A 20,581-nucleotide genomic window follows, 5' to 3' on the forward strand; every position below is an offset into this window, starting at 1 on the left:
CGTCTCTCTTTTTTCAGCATTACTCAAGTCCAGTATTATTATAACAGCTGTTTTGAATAAATATTAATAAGTAAATAAAAAGGAAGTGTTTTCACTGGTGGGGGAGGGGTGGGGTGGTCAGTAACCAGAGGACACAAATTGAAGAAACAGGGTGGGGTGGGAACTTTTTTTTTTGCACAGCAAGTTGTTGTGTTCTGGAAGCACTGCATGAAAGGGTAGCGGGTGATTGAATAATAATGTTCAAAACAGAATTAGATAAATACATGCAAAAGAGAAAAGCGCAGGAGAGCGGGACTAATTGGGTAACTCTTTCAAGAAGCTGGCACGGGTACAGTACATCAACAGGCCTCCTTCTGTGCTGTAAGATTCTATGAATTCAAAAGTTGAATGAGAGAAACCACTTTGCAAAGAAAAAACGCATAAACAGGATCTTGTACTTTTCTCCTCTTCCCACCCGCTGTGATATTTCGTGATTCAGACTTGGGAATTGATTCTGAGATCAGTTAACGCTATGAGTGAAAATAAGAGCTGTGGGTGTTGGGCAGTGACGTGCTTCACCCACCCTGGAGTAGGGTGAGGGAAACACTTCAGATCATTCTGTACCTTATCTGCCTCGAGCAGTACATTGCAACATACGGCTTGTGGCTTTCACCACCCCATCGCCTCTTCCCTCGCTCTGCTTTCACCCACAAAATCAATGGAGTTTTGCTCCTTTTTATTCTTTCATGGGATGTGGGCGTTGCTGGCAAGACCAGCATTTGTTGCCCATCCCTAATTACCCTTGAACCTAGGGCCTTGTCATACTATTTTCACAGGACAGTCAACCACATTGCTGTGGGTCCGGAGTCACATGTAGACCAGACCAGATAAGGATGGCAGATTTCCTTCCCCAAAGGACATTAGTGAACCAGATGGGTTTTTACAACAATCAATGGTAGTTTCATGGTCACCATCACTGAGATTAGCTTCAGTTCCAGATTTTATTAATTGAATTTCAATTCCACCAGCTACCGTGGTGAGATTTGAACCCGTGTACCCAGAGCATTAGCCTGTCGTTTGCTGGTGTTTTTAGTGCTAATATTTTTTTCAAGCTATTTTTAATCCCTGCTGAGATCTGCCCTGTATTTTCTGTTGCTTTAAAGGCATTTTTATGGCATCAGTATAAGTCACAATGTTTTTAAAGCTTCCATGGTTGCATGGTCTAAGATGCAGTGTCTGATGAGTATAGCTGGTTTGGAACTTCAATTTTATTATTAAAGGGGTGTATATGCGGTGCAAACCCAGCACTTTTCCTGGACCCCGATTGATTACGCTGAATTGTGGTGCACATTCATGAAATTAGCAAGAAATTTGGGTGCACGAATGAGTGTAACTTCCCGATTGTAGCCCCGACAGGAAGTTTAGTTTTTAATCGGCACAATAAAAATTCGTTCAGAGTAGTTGGTGCTGACAAAATGGACAGGTGACCCCCTACAGGGGCATATTGATCACACTGAGGCCGTCTGACAGGTGACTGCGATGTAGACACTTCATAGAGAGGCCAGGGCATAGGTTTTGGTCAGTCAAGGTTGGTTGTGGTGAGTGCGGTTGACTGCAGTTATACTGAGATGCGTGCTTGTTCTCCACAGTGGGACGACGAGACGGACATGGTGAAGCTGGAGGAGAGCGTGCGCACAGTACAGATGGACGGCTTGGTGTGGGGAGGCTCCAAGCTGGTACCGGTTGGATATGGGATCAAGAAACTGCAGATTCAGTGCGTGGTGGAAGATGATAAGGTTGGCACGGATCAGCTGGAGGAAGAAATCACCAAGTTTGAGGATTACGTGAGTATTGAACTGTAAAGCTGGCTGTCGGGTGGGTTGGTGGAGCTCAGGGCATTGCTGGGGCTGGGTTTGTTTGGAATGCACCACCTCAGCCCGTTGGAAACGCAAAGGCAGGAGTTAAGTGGGAACACCGTCATCTCCCTCACACACTAACCCAACTTGGACTTAAATCAGCCATTCCATCATCGTTCCTGGGTCAAAATTCCCGAATTCCCTCCATAACAGTACCCTCCATAACAGCACTGTGGGTGCAGCTTCATTACACGAACTGCAGTGGCTCAAGAAAGCAGCTCACCACCACCTTGCTGAGGACACCTTATCCCTATCCCTTTGATGGAAGTGTGGCTGCTTGGAGGAGTTGACTCAGGACTAGATCTGCTCAGCTTGAGTTGTACCTGTGATCACGATGCATCACCAATCTTGTTGGGAGGTGCAGCCAACTCTGACTTGTCCTCTGATACACTATGCCCACAGAACACACTTGTTCCCTGTTCACAGAATCTTAATGGCACAGAAGGAGGCCATTCTGCCCTTCGTGTATCCACTGGCTCTCCAAATGAGCATTATGACCTAGTGCCATTGCCCTGCCTTTTCCCTGTGCTCCTGCACATTGTTTCCATTCAAATAATCATCTAATGCCCTCTTAAATGCCTCAATTGAACCTGCCTCCACCAGACTTCCAGGCAGTGCATTCCAGACCTGAACCACTTGTTGTATGAAAAAGCTTTTTCTCACGGCACATTTGGTTTTATTGCAAATCACTTTAAATCCGCGCACTCTCGTTCTCCCTACCTGCTCTGTCCAGCCCCCTCATGATTTTGAAAACTTCTATCAAGTCTCCTCTCAGCCGCCTTCTCTCTAAGGAGAACAGTCCCAACCTCTCCAATCTATCCCCATAGCTGAAGTTTCTCATCCATGGAACCATTTTTGTAAACCTCTTCTGCACTCTCTCCAATGTGTTCACATCCTTCCTGTAATGTGGCGCCCAGAACTGTACACAATACTCTAGCTGAGGTTTAACGAGTGTCTTATATAAATTCTGCATAACCTCTCTGCTTTTGTACTCCATACCCCTATTAATAAAGCCCAGGATACTAAATGCTTTATTAACTGCTCTCTCCACCTGTCCAGCCACCTTCAATGATCTATGCACATATACATCCAGGTCTTTCTGCTCCTGCACCCCCTTCAAAATTCCAACTTTTTTTTAATATTGTCTGTCCATGTTCTTCCTACCAAAATGCATCGCCTCACACATTGAACTTCATCTACCACCTATCTGCCCGCTCTACCAACTTGTTTATGTCCTTTTGAAGTTCTACACTGTCCTCCTCACAGTTTACAACACTCCCAAGCTTCGTATCATCCGCAAACTTTGAAATTGTCCCCTGTGTACCAAGATCTAGATCATTAATATATATCAGGAAAAGCAAGGGTCCCAATACCGACCCCTGGGGACCTCCACTACAAACCTTCCTCCAGCCCAAAAAATATCCATTGACCATTACTCTCTGCATCCTATTTTTCAGCCAATTTTGTATCCATGTTGCTACTGTCCCTTTTATTCCACGAGCAATAACTTTTCTGACAAGTTGGTTGTGTGGTACTGTGCCAGATGCCTTTTCGAAGCCCATCACAGAATTGCCCTCATCGACCTCTTCTGTTACCTCTTCAAAAAAACTCCGTTAGTTAAACACGATTTCCCCTTTAAAAATCCATGCTGGCTCTTCCTTATCAACCCATATTTTTCAATGTGCGACTATTAATTCTATCCAGAATAATTGTTTCTAGAATCTTGCCCACCACTGTCGTTAAACTGACTGGTCTGTAATTGCTGGGTTTATTCTTACAACCTTTTTTTTGAACAAGGGCATAATGTTTGCAATTCTCTAACCCTGTGGCACTAAGGAGCCTAGAGAAGACTGAAAGATTATGGCCAGTGCCTCTGCAATTTCTGCTCTCACTTCCTTCAATATCCTTGGACGCATCTCATCCAGTCCCGGTGCCTTGTCAACTTTAAGTACCGACAGCCTATTCAACACTTCCTCCTCATCAATTTTGAACCCTTCTAGTGACAGAGTTTCCTCATCTGTCACCATGGCCTGGGTAACATCTACCTCCTTGGTAAAGATGGGTGCAAAGTATTCATTTAATGGCTCAGCCATGGCCCCTTTGTCCATGTGTAAATGCCCTTTTAGGTCCCTAATCTGCCCTACTCATTTTGCCACCATTTTACTATTTATATGCATATTGAAGACTTTGGGATTCCCCTTTATGTTGGCTGCCAGTCTTTTCTCATAATCCCTCTTTGCTTCTCTAATATGCTTTTTCACCTCCCCTCTGGACCTTCTGTATTCCTCTTGGTTCTCAATTGTATTTTCTATCTGACACCTGTCATAAGCACACTTTTTCTTCTTTATCTTAATTTCAAAATCCTTTTTCATCCAGGGAGCTCTGGATTTGTTTGTCCTACCTTTCCCTTTCGATGGAATATACCTTGACTGTGCCCAAACCAATTCATTTTTGTTGGTAGCCCTTTGCTGAGCTAGTTTTTCCTGCCAATCTATTTTTCCAGTCTATCTGGCCCAGCTCCATCCTTGCCCCATCGAAGTCGGTTCTTGTCCAGTTAATTATTTTTATTCTGGGTTGCCTATCGTCCTTTCCTATCATCATCCTAAAACGTACAATACAATGATCACCGTCTCTTAAATGTTTCCCTACTGACACTTGATCTACTTGGCCCACCTCATTTCCAAGAACCAGGCCCTGTTGGCTAATAACTGTTGTTATCAAGTTGCACAATTTGCATCTTAAATCCATTCTGACGGTTCAGCAGGTTTACACTTTTGTATATCTTTGCTCCTTGCTGCTGTGTTGCCACAGTAACCTGGTGGTAAAATCTTTAACTTTGTGGTTAAATAGTCACTGGTTCTTCTAATTGACATCTTTTCTTTGTTCATTTTCAGGTGCAAAGTGTTGATGTTGCTGCTTTTAACAAGATCTAAAGACTGCTGAATCTTTCCAGAGTTAAAGGAATAAAGAAGGGATTGAATCATCTGTCCCGTCTTGTCTTTATCGCACTCACCAGGAGGTGTGACATCTGCCCTTTTACCTCCTTGCTTCTCACTGACCATGACCCCAAACACTCCTTCCGGGTGAAGCAGTGGTTTATGTGTCCAACTTTCAATTCAGTGGACTGTATTCGTCGCTCACCATGCGGTGGTCTCTACTCTAACTCAGTCGCAGACTGGATGACAGTCACTGTTCAGTTCGCAAGCATGACGCTGAGCTTCCTGTCATTTTAATTCTCTGCCCTGTTGTCAGTCTGCTCTCTGTCCTCAGTTCCCTGCACTGTTTCAATGAAGCTCAGTGTAAGTTCGAGGAACGGCACCCCGTCTTTTGATTTGGCACTTTACGGCCTTCTGGACTCAACATTGAGTTCAACAATAAAAACCAAAAACTCAGCAGGTTTGGCAGCACCTGTGGAGAGAAACAGAGTTAATGTTTCAAGTCCAATGTGACTCTTTTTGGAACTGAAGAGAGGTAGAAATGTGATAGGTTCATTCTGTTTAATAAAGGGGAAGGGAAGTTGGGTAGAACAAAAGTGGGGGAGGTCAAGGATAGGTTAGCAGGCAGGAGAGCCCCTGGTCTAGAATCTCAGAATTGTTACAGTGCAGAAGGAGGCCATTCGGCCCATTGTGTCTGCACCTGCTCTCCGAACGAGCATTATGACTTAGTGCCATTCTCCTGCTTTTTCCCTGCATCCTTGCACGTTGTTTCTATTCAAATAATTATCTAATGCCCTCTTGAATGCCTCAATTGAACCTGCCTCCACCAGACATCCAGGCAGTGCAATCCAGACCCGAACCACTCATTGTGTGAAAAAGTTTTTTCTCACATCACATGTTTCTTTTGCAAATCACTTTAAACCTGTGTCCTCTTGTTCTTGATCCTTTTACAAGCAGGAGCAGTTTCTCCCTATCTTCTGTATGTAGCTTCCTCGTGATTTTGAATACCTCTATCAAATCTCCTCTTAGCCTTCTCCTCTCCAAGTCCCAACCTCTCCAATCTATCTTCATAACTGAAGTTACTCATCGCTGGAACCATCCTTGTAAATCTCTTCTGCACTCTTCAATGTGTTCACATCCTTCTTATAGCATGGCATCCAGAACTGTACACAGCACTCCAGCTGAGGTCTAACTAGTGTTTTGTATAAGCTCAGCATAACCTCCTTGCTCTTGTACTGTTAATAAAGCCCGTGATACTGTATGCTTTATTAACTGCTCTCTCCACCTGTCCTGCCACCTTCAATGATCTATGCTCCTGCAGGTCCCTCTGCTCCTGCAGCCTGTTAAGAATTTTACCCCTTACTTCATATTGTCTCTATATCCATTCCTCTATAATCCCCAATAGCTAGTCCCCTTCCCACGCAATTGCAGGAGGTGTAACACTTGCCCCTTTCACCTCCCTCTTCAGTGTCCAAGACCCCAAACATCCCTTGCAGATGAAGCAGCGAATTGCTTGTACTTTCAATTTAGTTTATTGTATTAGCTGCTTACAATGCGGTTTCCTCTACATGGGAGACCAAACACAAACATGAGCATGACACTGACTTTCCAGTTGCTTGCCATTTTTTTTCACCACCTTGCTCCCACACTCATTTCTGTCCTCAGCCTGCTGAAATGTTCCAGTGAAGCCCCAACGCAAGCTGAGGAACAGCACCTCCTTCCGATTTAGGATTTTTTCCGAACTTAACAGCCTTGTGGACTCAAAATTAAGTCAACATTGAGCTCAGCAACCTCAGACCATGAACTCTGTCCTTCATTTTGAATTTTTTATTCCCAAGTTCCAGTTTGTATCTTGTTTTTGCTTTCAAAGAGCTGCCTTTTATTCTGCCATTAACACTTACCCTGGACCCACGCTTTACTTCTTTACTGCAGCCATTACAGCTCTCTTTTCCCTTTTTTTCCATGACATCTTTGTTATTTAATCTCCCACTCCCTCTAAACTATCCCTGACCCCGTTTTTGCTCCACCTGCCTCTCCGTCCTTTTTCAGCAGCATTAACCCATCACATTTCTACCTCTGCAGTTCAAAGAAAAGTCATGTTGGACTTGAAATGTTAACTCCGTTTCTCTCTCTACAAACGCTGCCGGACCTGCCGATTATTTTCAGTACTTTGTTTTTTATTTCAGATTTCCAGCATTCACAGTATTCTGCTTTTGGTATGAAGTTAATTAATTTCAGACCATAATCTCTGCCCCCATTTTGTTTCTTCACTGCCCTCTGAATTGCCTAGAAAACCACCCAGTCATATCAAATGAAGGGTGGGTAACAAGTACCAGCTGAAAAGAGACATGTTGCCAAAGCTACTTGTCTTGCATTCATCAGGGCAAATACAAGAATGCCAAATTTCACAGCAGTTTATATACAGGAGAAAAGGATGGTGATTGATTGGTCAGGAGAAAGAAACTAATAACCTATTTAAGATAATCGGTCAAGCTCTTAACATTTACGCTTGCTAGAAGCAACATACATGCATAAGTCAGAACCTGTTCTCTGCAAACAAAAGGAATATGTTCAAGCCTTGTGTGCTTTTTTTTAATTACCCAGAAGCTTGGGGAGCCCATAGTTCCCTGTTGCCTCTCCATGGCAATGCCTCAGCCAATCAGAGTCAACTTGCCAACCAATCAGCACCCTTTGCACCTGCAGTATAAATTGTTGTGATAGTTTGAAATTTGGCATTCTTGCATTTTTCCTGATGAATGTGAGATGAAAAGCTTCAGCAACGTGTCTCTATTTTCAGAAAAAGTTAAGGTTTTAGGTCTGTGACCCGATGAAAGTTACAGGTCACCTTTCAGTTGTAAGATATATACTAACACTTGGTGGCATAGTGGTTATGTCACTGGACTAGAAATCCAGACGCCCAGGCTAATGCTGTGGGGACAGGGGTTCAAATCCTTCCATGGCAGCTGGTGGAATTTGAATTCAGTAAATCTGGATTTGAAAGCTAGTCTCAGTAATAACCCATCTGGTTCACTAATGTCCTTTAGGGAAGGAAATTGCCATGGACTGGCCTACATGTGACTCCACAGCCTCTGTAATGGCCTAGCAAGCCACTCAGTTCAAGGGAAATCAGGGATGGGCAACAAATGCTTGCCAGTGATGCCCATATCCCATGAAAGAGCAAAGGAAAAAAAAAAACAAATCCAAAAAGTATCTTTATGGAGAGTGGTTAGAACTCTCTACTACAAGTAGATGAGGTGTACAGTTTAATGTCCAGCTTGGTAAATACCTAGAGGAGAGAGGCATATAAGTATATGTTGATGGGATGAGATGGGCTGAATGGCCTGTGTGTGTGTGAGAGATGTACATCTCCGATTGAGTATACTGATTAGTTTGCCGAGTTAATGTAGGATTTCTTTATTCCCTGTTTCTGACAAAATTCCTTTTTTATTAATTTAAGGGATGTTGGTTTTGCTGGCTAGGCCAGCATTTATTACCCATCCCTAATTGCCCTTGAGAAGGTGGTGGTGAGCTGCCTTCTTGAACCGCTGCAGTCCATGTGGTGTAGGTACACCCACAGTGCTGTTAGTGGGTGGAGTTCCAGGATTTTGTCCTGGTTGATGATAAATCTAATCCGTAAGTGAACAAGATCACTAAGTTGTGGAAGTCTCAGCCTACCAAGTTCTAACTAGACTTTAACGTAAAAGCAATAAAATACTGCGGGTTCTGGAAGTCTTATATACGAACAGAAAATGCTGGAAAAACTCAGCAGGTCTGGCAGCATCTGTGGAAAGAGAAACAAGAGTTAACATCTCGAGTCCAATATGATGACTCTTTGAAACCTGAAGAACCTGAAAATTAGTGCAAGGCTGTTCAGAGTGAAGTCGAGAAGCACTTGTCCACACAAAGGCTCTTGGAAATCTGGAACTCTTCTAAAAAAAAGCTGTTAAGGTTGGAGGTCAGTTGAAAATTTCAAAACTGAGATTGATTGACTGAGTTTTGTTAGAAAGAGAAAAGACAACCTCCATTTATAAGGTGACTTTCACAACCTCAGGATGTGCCAAAGTACTTTACAGCCAAGGGAGCACTTTTTGAAGTATGGTCACTGTTGTCGGAAATGCAGTAGTCAATTTGCACAAAGCAAGCTGCAGCAAATGGTGGTGTGATCATGACCAGATAACCTGTTCTTAGTGAGGTTGGTTGAAGGATAAATATTGACCAGAGAACCCCCCTGTTCTTTGAAACAGTGACAACGGATTGTTTACATTTGCTGTATGTTTTCAACACAGAATCTTTGAGAAAGTACAGCCCTAATAAGTGGGACCTTTTACCCCTGGTATCGACCTGGTTAATGTGTTTCATTTTCTCTATTTGTCTATGATATCATTTCTGGAAAGAGGATACAAAGCAGCAAAAGATAAAGGGCCCCCTTTACAACTGGGTCTATATTCCCTCAAAGATTAAGTGTTCAAAAGGGCAAATTGATAAACATATATGGAGAGTTTTTTTTCCATTAGCCATTAAATGTGAAGAGGTCAAAGATGAGATACAGAAAAGGGGATGATCAGAAGGAAGTTTTTCATACATTAATGGGATGCAGAATGGCTTTCTGCAAGTGTCATTTGTGGTCCCTGAGTCCCATGCCTATATAGAGCAGTCCTGTAGCGACATCCATAGGGTGGTCATTGAGTCCTTTATTATTATATAGCCCTTTATTCTTAGGACAGTCCATAAGTCAGTTGATGTACAATTACCTGCTTAGGTGTCGGCCATGGCTAATATTCCCTGAGTCAGAAATCTTGTCACTTCAAGCCCCATTCCAAGGAAAACTCTCCACTGGCTGGAGTCATACTTAGCACAAAGGAAGATGATTGTGGCTGTTGGTCAATCATCTCAGTTCCAGGACATCACTGCAGGAGTTCCTCAGGGTAGTGTCCTAGGCCCAACCATCTTCAGCTGCTTCATCAATGACCTTCCTTCCATGGGGATGTTCGCTGGTGACTGCACAATGTTCAGCACCATTCATGACTCCTCAGATACTGAAGCAATCAAGTGTCCAAATGCATCAAGACCTGGACAACTTTCAACTTGGGCTAATGAATGACAAAGTAACACCTATCACATAAGAGCCAGGCAATGGCCATCTTCAATAGAGTTTAACCACCTCCCCATGAATTCCTTCACCATCAATAGCCTCGGGTGGGGGGGTGGGGTGGTCACAGGTGACCAGAAACTTAACTGAACCTACCACATAAATACTGCGGCCACAAAAGTGGATCAGAGGGTGGGTTTCCACCTTTCAACCATCTAAAGTGACGGAATGCTATGGCTGAGTTGAAGGTTGAGGGAGGAGACGTAGGCTGACCCTTCAGTGCAGTAGTCGGAATGCTGTTGGAGGTGTCGTCTTTCGAATAAGAGGTTAAATCTACAGCTTGTCTCTCCCCCCCACCCCCCCGCGCAATACTTCGTAGGCAGACGTACAATTTCCCATGACATTGTTTCAAAGAAGAGAAAGAGAGTTCACGGTCTCCTGGCCAATATTGGCCAGGAGAATGTTCATCTATTGACCAGGATCGCTCAAACAGATTATCTGACCATTATCTCATTGCTGGTTGTGGGATCTATCTGTGATGAGATGGAGAGGCAGGAATGATTAAATGACTAAAAAGGATGATGGTGAAAGGCAAAATGAGATGATGATGAGACTGTGACAAAAATAGGTTCGGAGGAGATGTAACTGTATAATAGCAGAGGGTAAGAAATCTGGGCAAGAGGAGAAGGCTCCTGTGACCCAGGAACATGGGGGAGTAGATTCCAGGGGTGTGACCATCCTGCTGCCTGTGTCCTCTTGGGGGAGCCCCATCTCAAACAGCTCCTCCACCTAGCTTAGTGCTTGATATTTGGTGTCAGCTGTGATCCTGTGCCCACTCATGGCGATTGGAGGAGCTCTGCTTAGACACCCACCACCAACCCCCTTTCCCCCCCTCTCCAAAACCCACCTTGTGCTTTGCATTCAGTTCTAAACACCATGACTCAGGGAAGATATATTGGGCTTGCAGGCCATACAGCGTAGAATTACCAGACTGATATTGGAGCTTGGAGAGTTAATTTATGAGAACAGGTTGCACAGAGCAGGGTTGCATTCTCGAGTATAAAAGATAAAGGTGTGAGTTAATTGAGGTGCTTAAGGTAATTAAAGGATTTGATAGGATAGAGAGAAATTATGAACTCTGGTGGTGAAGTCCAGAACAATGGGTATAATCTCAAAGTTAGAGTAAGGCCATCCAGGGGTGATCATAAGCGGGTAGAGTCCTCGGCCCAACCATCTTCAGGTGCTTCACCAATGACCTCCCTTCTATCATAAGGTCAGAAGTGGGAATGTTTGCTGATGATTGCACGGATGTTCACCGTTCGCGACTCCCCAGATACCAAAGCAGTCCATGTCCAAATGCAGCAAGACCTGGACAATATCCAGGCTTGGACTGACAAGTGGCAAGTAACATTCGCGCCACACAAGTGCCAGGCAATGACCATCTTCAACAAGAGAGAATCCAACCTTCGGCCCGTGATGTTAAATGGCATCACTATCAACTATCAACATCCTGGGGGTTACCATTGACCAGAAACTGAACTGGACTAGCCATATAAATACTGTGGCTACAAGAGGAGATCAGCGGCTAGGAATCGTGCAACGAGTAACTCTCCACCTGACTCCCCAAAGCCTGTCCACCATCTACAAGGCGTAAGTCAGGAGTGTGATGGAATACTCCCCACTTCCCTGGATGAGTGCAGCTCCCACAACACTCAAGAAGCTTGAGACCATTCAGGACAAAGCAGCCCGCTTAATCGGCACCATATCCACAAACATTCACTTCCTCCACCACAGATACACAGTAGCAGCAGCGTGTACCATCTACAAGATGCAGTGCAGGAATTCACCAAGGCTCCTTAGACAGCATCTTCCAAACCCACAACCACTACCATCTAGAAGGACAAGGGCAGCAGATAGATAAATCCACCACCTGGAAGTTCCCCTCCAAGTCACTCGCCATTCTGACTTGGAAATATATTGCTGTTCCTTCACTGTCACGGTCAAAATCCTGGAACTCCCTCCCTAATAGCACTGTGGGTGTACCTACACCACATGGACTGCAGCGGTTCAAGAGGGCAGCTCACCACCGCCTTCTCAAGGGCAATTAAAGGTGGGCACTAAATGCTGGCCTAGCCAGCGATGCCCACATCGTGCCAATGAATAAAAAAAATGAAATAGGAGTAGGCCTTTTGACCCCTCGAGCCTGCTCCAACATTCAATAAGTTCATGACTGACCAGATTGTGGCCTTAACTCCACTTTCCTGTCTGCCCCCCACCCGCCCCTCTATAATCCATGAGTCCTTTGTCAATCAAAAATCTGTCTAACTCAGTCTGCACTGCTCACTGGGCTAGAGAATTCCAAAGACTAACAACCCTCAGAGAAGAAATTCCTCCTCATCTCCATTTTAAACTGTACCCCCTCTTTCTAGATTCCCCCATGAGGAGAAATAACCACCCTGTCATACCCCATCAGAATCAAAAAGATCACCTCTCAATCTACTAAACTCCAGTGAGCATCAGCCCAACCAGCGCAACCTTTTTTCATAAGTCGACTCTTTCATTCCAGGAATCAGCATAGTGAACCTTCTCTGAACTGCTTCCGATGTGAGTATATCCCTCCTTATAAGTAAGGAGACCAGAATTGTAGCAGTGCATAAGGACATAAAAATGTAGGTTTGACCTCAGCCAAACTTTGGGTGAGGCCTGCAAAAATTGGTTCCAGTGTCCATGACCTAGGTAAGTGAAAATTAGCCGGGGTTTGCATTGCTGATTCTATGTGGTGACCTCTGCTGGAACTGTCTGGGTTCCTACCAGATGAATGGCTACTGAACAAGGCAACAGGTGTTGCCTACGCCCCATGGTCTATAACCCTAGCAAACAGCCTTCATTAAAAAGCAGGAAAAATTTGTTAGAATAACTTAAAAAAACATACTTTTTTTACTATTTGATAGGAGGCCTGTTTAAGATTTGATGCCCTTCCCCATAAACAAAGATACGTGGCCTCTGCACATCCCCTCGCCCTGTGTTTTCCTCTTGTTGGATTCTCCACACTGGTGGGCCACACGCCCCTGTAGGCAAGAGAATGAGGACGGTGGTTTTCCCAAGTCAGCCTGATTTTCGTTCTTAGTTAGCTTCTGCCAAGTCTGCAGCAGCTCAATAGTTTCATTTGACTTGGGCCCGTAACTTCTGGGCTTCAGGGCGTCGTAACTGCGGGGTACCCCAAAGAGGTGCTGGGGATCCCCCTGCACCCCCTCCCCAAAAGTCCCCTAGTAAGGATCGCATGGAAATTGCCCAGAAAGTTCAAACATCCGTTAAGCAATTGCCCTGCGCTGGGAACCATCCGAAAGTGCAACATAAATCTCAAACTTCAGATGGTTCTGACTGTTTCCTGTAATAGTTACCCAGGAAAAGTTAGAAGAATTGAAACCATTTCTAACTCATGCATAATTATAATACTGACGCCCCCACCACCACAAACGGGACTCCCACCACAACCTGTCACAGGACTTCTCTGACCCCATCACTGACCACATGACTCCCCCTGACTGACATACGAAATAGGAGCAGAAGTCAGCCATTCAACCTCTTGAGTCTGCTCTGCCATTGAATAAGATCATGACCGCCTGACACCCTCACCGATTGCCCCCTCCCCACCCCCGCCATGGTCAATATTTATCTCAACAACACAAAAAAAAATCATCTAGTCATATCACATTGCTGTTTGTGGGAGCTTGCTGTGCACAAATTGGCTGCCACGTCTCCTGCATTAGAAATGTAACTTCAGCAATACTTAATTAGCTGTAACATGCTTTGAGATATCCTGGGAACGGTGAAAATTTGTATTGTTCACAATCATTCGATACTCACACCCCAAGATGAGAAATGCTTCAACTAGGCAAGTCAAAACTTGCTTTAAAAAGGGAGCAAGGAGGAGGGTAGCGTTAAATAAGGTGGATTAAAATCTCATTAGAGACCTGATGCGTTGAATGTCTCTGGGCTTTAACATTCAATGAATCTACACACCACAAAACAACTTGTATTTCTATAGCACTTTCAATGTGATAAAACATCCCAAGATGCTTCACAGGAGCATTATTAAACAAAATGGGAGGATGCTGAGAGGTGTACAGGAAGTGAGGGACCTTGGAGTGAATGTCCACAGATCCCTGAAGGTAGCAGGACAGCTTGATAAGGTGCTTATGGAGGCATGTGGAATCCTTTCATTTATTAGCTGAGGCATCGAATATAAGAGCAGGGAGGCTATGCTGGAACTGTGTAAAACATTAGTTAGGTCACAACTTGAGTACTGTGTGCAGTTCTGGTCATCTCATTACAGAAAAGATGTGTGTACTAGAAAGGGTAGAGAGGAGATTTACGAGGATGTTCCCAGGACTGGAAAATTGCAGCTTTGAGGAAAAGATTGGATAGGCCGGGGTTATTCTCCTTGGAACAGAGGAGGCTGAGGGGAGATTTGATTGAGATGTGCAAAATTGTGAGGGGCCTGGATAGAGCAGATGGGAAGGGGGTGGGGGTGGGGGGTGTATGTACTGAAGGTCATGGCTTCCATCTTCCACATATTTAGTTGGGGGAAAATCTAGAACTAGTTGTCGGACAAGCAGTGTGACACACCAGAGACAGTGCAGCGACAGGCAAAGGGAGGAAATTTAGCCTGGTGGGCTTGGGGAAAAGGAGGGAAGCAACTGAATAGATGGCCTCAAACTTAGTGACAATGTCCACAAGCTCCTCGCACTGTTTGGAGGTGAAGGTGGAGGAGGCAGGGGAGCTGGATTTAAAAAGATCATTTGAGCAGAGAAGAGAAGCTGAGAGTTATCAGGGAGGTGATGGCATAGTGGGATTGTCACTGGACGAATATTCCAGAAACCCAGGGTAATGCCCTGGGGACCCAAATTTGAATCCCACAATGGCAGATGGTGGACTTTGAATTCAATAAGAATCTGAAGTTAACAGTCTAATGATGACCATGAAACCATTGTTGTAAATAAAAAACTCACCTGGTTCACTAATGCCTCTCAGGGAAGGAAATTTGCCGTCCTTACCTGGTCTGGCCTACATGTGACTCCAGGCCCCACGGCAATGTGGTTGACTCTTAAATGCCCTCTGAGCAAGGGCAGTTAGTGATGGGCAATAAATGCTAGCCTAGCCAGCGATGCCCACATCCCATGAATGAATTTTTAAAATTCCAATATGATCCTGGATAGTGAGCAGTTTTGGCAGCGGAGAGCAGGACCCTATAGTGTTTTATGTGGTCCAGCCAGATTTTGGGGTGAATGGCTAAACCAGTCATCCACCATAAATGTTCAGGTCTGTGCCCCTTTGGGAGTGGAGATGAGGGCTGTACCAGGAGAAACAGTCGGTAAGAGAGTAATGGTTTTATTAGGACATCAAAGGTGGAGGTCACGGTGTGATTTACTGATCTCCCCAACTTCTTGTACAACTCACCCCACCCTGGAGAAAGGTATTCATTGGTAAGGATTAAGAGTAGGCCTCGTGGTCCAGGGCCTGCTCCACCATTCAATAGATTATAATTGATCTTCAACCTGGGGCAGACAATGGCATAGTGGTAATGTTACTGGAATAGTAATCTGGAGGCTCAGCTAATGCCCTGGGTACTTGGGTTCAAATCCCACCGTGGTGGCTGGGGGAAATCAAATTCAATTAATAAAGCTGGTCTCAGTAATGGTGACCATGAAACTATCATTGATTGTTGTAAAAATGCCCTTTAGGGAAGGAAATCTGCCATCCTCACTTGGTCTGGCCTACATGCGACTCCAAACCAACAGCAATGTGGTTGACTCTTAACTGCCCTCTGAAATGGCCTAGCAAGCCACTCAGTTCAAGGGCAATTAGGGATGGGCAACAAATGCTGGCCTTGCCAGTGATGCCCACATCCCATGAAAGAATAAATAAAAACCTCAACTCCATCTTCTGGCATTGATCTCAGTCTTGAATGTACTCAATGACTTGGTGTCCACAGCTCACCGGGATAGAGAATTCCATTGGTTCACAATCTCCTGAGTGAAGAAACTTCTTAACTGAGTCCTAAATGATCAACCCCTTATCCTGAAATTATACCCAAGCCTGCCCCCACCCCCCCTCTTGTGTTCCAGACTCTCAGCATCTACCCCATCCTTTTCAAGGAACTTATATATTTCTCACTCCAGAAAGTAGCAGCCCATTCTCCTCAATCTCTCCTCATAGAACAACCCTCTCATCCCAGGAATTAGTCTGGTGAAGCTTCATTTTAATTCCCATTAAGACAATTATATTCTTCCTTAAGTATGAAGACCAAAATTGCACACACTATACCAGGTATGGTCTCATCAAAGCTCTGAACAAAGAACAAAGAAAAGTACAGCACTGGAACAGGCTTTTCGGCCCACCAAGCCTGCGCCGATCATATTGCCTGTCAACTAAAACATTTTGCACTTCCAGGGTCCGTATCCCTCTATTCCCATCCTATTCATGTATTTGTCAAGCTGCCTCTTAAACACCACTATCGTACCTGCTTCCACCACCTCCTCTGGCAGCGAATTCCAGACACTCACTACCCTCTGCGTAAAAAACTTGCCCCGCACATCTCCTCTATAGTTTTCTCCTCTCACCTTAAATATACGTCCCCTATTAATTGACTCTTCCACCCTGGGAAAAAGCTTCTGACTATCTACTCTGTCCATGCCACTCATAATTTTGTAATCTTCTGTCAAGTCGCTCCTCAATCTCCGTCGCTCTAGTGAGAACAATCCAAGTTTATCCAACCTCTCCTCATAGCTAATAACCTCCAGACCAGGCAGCATCCTAGTAAACCTCCTCTGCACCCTCTCCAATGCCTCCATATCCTTCTGGTAATGTGGCGACCAGAATTGCACGCAATATTCCAAGTGTGGCCTAACCAAGGTTCTATACAGCTGCAGCATGACTTCCCAGCTTTTATACTCAATACCCCTGCCAATGAAGGCAAGCATGCCATATGCCTTCCTGACTACCTTATCCACCTGTGTTGCCACTTTCAGTGACCCCGTGGACCTGTACACCCAGATCCCTCTGCCAGTCAATGCACTTAAGTGTTCTGCCATTTACTGTATAATTCCTGCCTGTATTAGACCTTCCAAAATGCATTACCTCGCATTTGTCTGGATTAAACTCCATCTGCCATTTCTCCGCCCAAGTCTCCAACTGATCTATATCCTGTTGTATCCTTTGACAATCCTCTTCACTATCTGCAACTCCTTCAACCTTAGTGTCGTCTGCAAACTTACTAATTAGCCCAGTTACATTTTCCTCCAAATCATTTATGTATACTAGAAACAGCAAAGGTCCCAGCACTGATCCCTGCGGAACTCCACTAGTCACAATTGAACAATTGCAGCAAGACTTTGGCACTGCAGTAGGTGAATTGCTCCTTCAGAGGGCCAACACAGACACATTGGGCCAAATGGTCTCCTTTTGTAGTATAACCATTCTACTCCAACCAGTTGCAATAAAGGCCAACACACCATTTGCCTTCCTAATTTCTTGCTGAACCCTTATGTTAACTTTCTGTGTTGTATCCAAAAACATCCATATCCCTCTGAACACCAGTAGTTTATTAGTAAAATATAGACGAGAAAAGAGACATGTTGAAGCTTTTTGCCTTGCAATCATCAGGACACTTGCAAGAATACCAATGTCAGGGGAAAACAACAATTTATACTGTATGATGTCCTGATGAGTGCAAGATGAAAATTTTAGACATGTCCCGTTTGTCATCAATACTCAAGTTCTATACTGCCAAACGACTATTAGTAAAATATTCTGTTTTTCTATTCTTACTACCAAAGTGAATAAGTTCGCGTTTTTCCACATTATACTCCATCTGCCATCTCTTTGCCCACTATATCCTTGACTTGGCTATATCCTTTTGCAGACTCTGTGTCCTCCTCACAGCTTAATTTCCCACCTATCCTTGTATTGTCAGCAAAATTGAATACGTTAAACTCGATGTTCCCCAAAGTACTAGGGTCCCTGCTGGTTTTGATTTGGATTAATGACTTGGAGAGTTGGGCAGAAGGGGGTGGTTTGGTAAGGGCACATTTTTGAAATTAGCAGATGTCACAAATCTTCGAGAGAACAAAGACAGGCTGGTGGAATGGGTGGATGGTGGCAGGTGAAATTCAATGCAGAAAAATGGGGGGGGGCGATACATTTTGGGCAGGCAGAATGAGGAGAGACTTTGCAAGATAAATGGCACAACTTTAAAGAGGGGGCAAGAATCTCGAGGCCTGGGGAGTTTGTGTATGAATTTTTGAAGGTTGCCGGACAGGTTGACAAAAGCAGATAGGAACCTGGAACTTAAACACCGACTGAAAGGAGATGGAGGAGCTGGAGGAAGGGCAAATGAAGGCCAAGAGTTATAAAGGAGCTCCTGCTAGCCCAGGAACCATCTATAAATAGGGTTGCCAACTGCGACTAAATGTATTCCTGGAGGTTTCACCACATGTCCTGTCCCCACGCTCCAGCCATTAGTCGCCAACACATCCATCCTTGTGACGTACTGCCTTCCTATGCCAATTGGAAAGCTAAAAGACTCATTACCCACTTGGATGATGCTTGACTGTCAATCAAACAGCCATTGTTTTTCCCATTTTCAGTACTTTTTATATCTGGCAAAGAGAAATATTCAAAGAAAATTTGAAAGGAACAATCTTTTTTAATGTCCCAATGATTTTTCTCCAGGGTTGCACACAGCAGTGTCCTGGAGATTGATCTTCAATTCCTGGAGACTACAGGCCAGCCCTGGAGGTTTGGTAACCCTATCTATAGAAACATAGACAATAGGAGCAGTCGTAGGTCATTCAGCACTTCAAGCCTGCTCCACCATTCAATTTGATCATGGCTGATCCTCTATCTCAACGCCATACTCCCGCTCTCTCCCCATACCCCTTGACATCTAGCCTATTTCCTTCTTAAATATATTCAGTGACTTAGCATCCACAGCCTCCTGTGGTAGAGAATTCCATAGGTTCACCACCCTCTGAGTGAAGACGTTTCTCCTCATCTCAGTCCTAAATAGTCTTACCCAGTATCCTGAGACTGTGACCCCTTGTTCTAGATCCCCCCGCCCCCCACCCCAGCTGGAGGAAATATCATCCCTGCATCCAGTTTGTCCAGCCCTGTCAGAATTATATATGTTTCAATGAGATCCCCTCTCATTCTTCTAAACTCCAGGGAATACAGGCCTAGTCGACCCAATCTCTCCTCATACGACAATCCTGCAGGAATCAGTCTGGTGAACCTTCACTGCACTCCCTTCATGGCAAGTATATCCTTTCTTAGGTAAGGAGACCAAAACTGCACACACTACTCCAGGCGTGGTCTCACCAAGGCCCTGTACAGCTGCAGTAAGACATCCTTGCTCCTGTACTCAAGTACTCTCGCACTGAAGGCGAGAGTACTTCATTCTTAACTGCTTGCTGGACTTGCATGCTGGCTTTCAGTGATTGGTGATAAAGACACCCAGGTCCCTTTGTACATCAACATTTCCCAATCTATCACCATTTAAATAATACTCTACCATTCTGTTTTTCTGACCGAAGTGGATAACTTCACACTTATCCATGTTATACTGTATCTACCGTGTATTTGCCCACTCACTCAACTTGTCTAAATCTCCTTGAAGCCTCTTAACATCCTCCTCAGCACTCACATTCCCACCAAGTTTCACGTCGTCAGTAAACTTGGAACTATTACATTTGGTTCCCTCATCCAAATCATTGATATATTGTGAATAGCTGGGGCCCAAGTACTGATCCCTGCGGTATCCCACTAGTCAACCACCTGCTTCTCTGAAAAAGACCCATTTATTCCTACTCTCTGCTTCCTGTCTGCTAACCAATTCTCAATCCAAAAAACACACACACACACTCAAACACACATCTATCCACACACACAAACTCACTCAAACATACTCACTTGCACACGCACACACACTTAAGCACACACCCACACTCATCCACCCGCACCAAAACAAACACCACATGCACCAAAAGTACTCACATACATATCTCTCACACACACACACACAAATACACTCACACAGTCATCCACTCACACTGATCCGAACACACACCCTGTCTCTCAAACTCACACATACACATTGAAATGTACACACTCACTCATCCACCCACGGACACTCAAATTCACACACATTGCACACACACTGGCCCTCACACACAAAGTCACATATATACACTGAAATACACACACACACGCGCACCCATCTGCTCAACAAGGAGAGAAAATGCCTGCAAAATGAGGCAGACAGGGTAAAACCTGTCTGGGGTGTTATGGGTTTGTTACAAGATGCTGAGGTTCCCTGTAACTTGAGAGCACTACAACTCCCAGAATCCTGTGCGGAGGAGAGCAGGATTTTGACCCTGTGCTGCCTCCTGAACTCTGGCACAGAAAGGAGCTTGTTTAGATCGTTCTGTTGAAGGGTCATGAGGACCCGAAATGTCAACTCAGCTCTTCTCCGCCAAGGCTGCCAGACCTGTTGAGTTTTCCCAGGCATTTCTGTTTTTGCTTTGGATTTCCAGCATCCGCAGTTTTTTGTTTTTATTCTTATAGGAAGGAGCTTTCTGTTTTGTCTTTGTTTGTTCGTAGTT

General features: G+C 44.5%; 1 protein-coding gene across 9 annotated transcripts in view; it reads left to right on the top strand.

Annotated features, from left to right (window-relative positions):
* Window positions 1-4,880, top strand: part of eef1db (eukaryotic translation elongation factor 1 delta b (guanine nucleotide exchange protein)) — a 44,124-nt gene extending 39,244 nt beyond the window's left edge. For all 9 annotated transcript variants that reach the window (XM_078536358.1, XM_078536362.1, XM_078536365.1 and 6 more), the window contains 2 exons: window positions 1,629-1,823; window positions 4,790-4,880. In XM_078536358.1, the coding sequence (XP_078392484.1) occupies window positions 1,629-1,823; window positions 4,790-4,828 (234 nt within the window). In that variant the 3' untranslated portion in view covers window positions 4,829-4,880. The remainder of the gene's footprint in view (window positions 1-1,628; window positions 1,824-4,789) is intronic.
* Window positions 4,881-20,581: the final 15,701 nt, after the last annotated feature.

Source organism: Cetorhinus maximus, chromosome 3 (assembly GCF_964194155.1).
Source record: "Cetorhinus maximus chromosome 3, sCetMax3.hap1.1, whole genome shotgun sequence".
Lineage (NCBI taxonomy): Eukaryota > Metazoa > Chordata > Chondrichthyes > Lamniformes > Cetorhinidae > Cetorhinus > Cetorhinus maximus.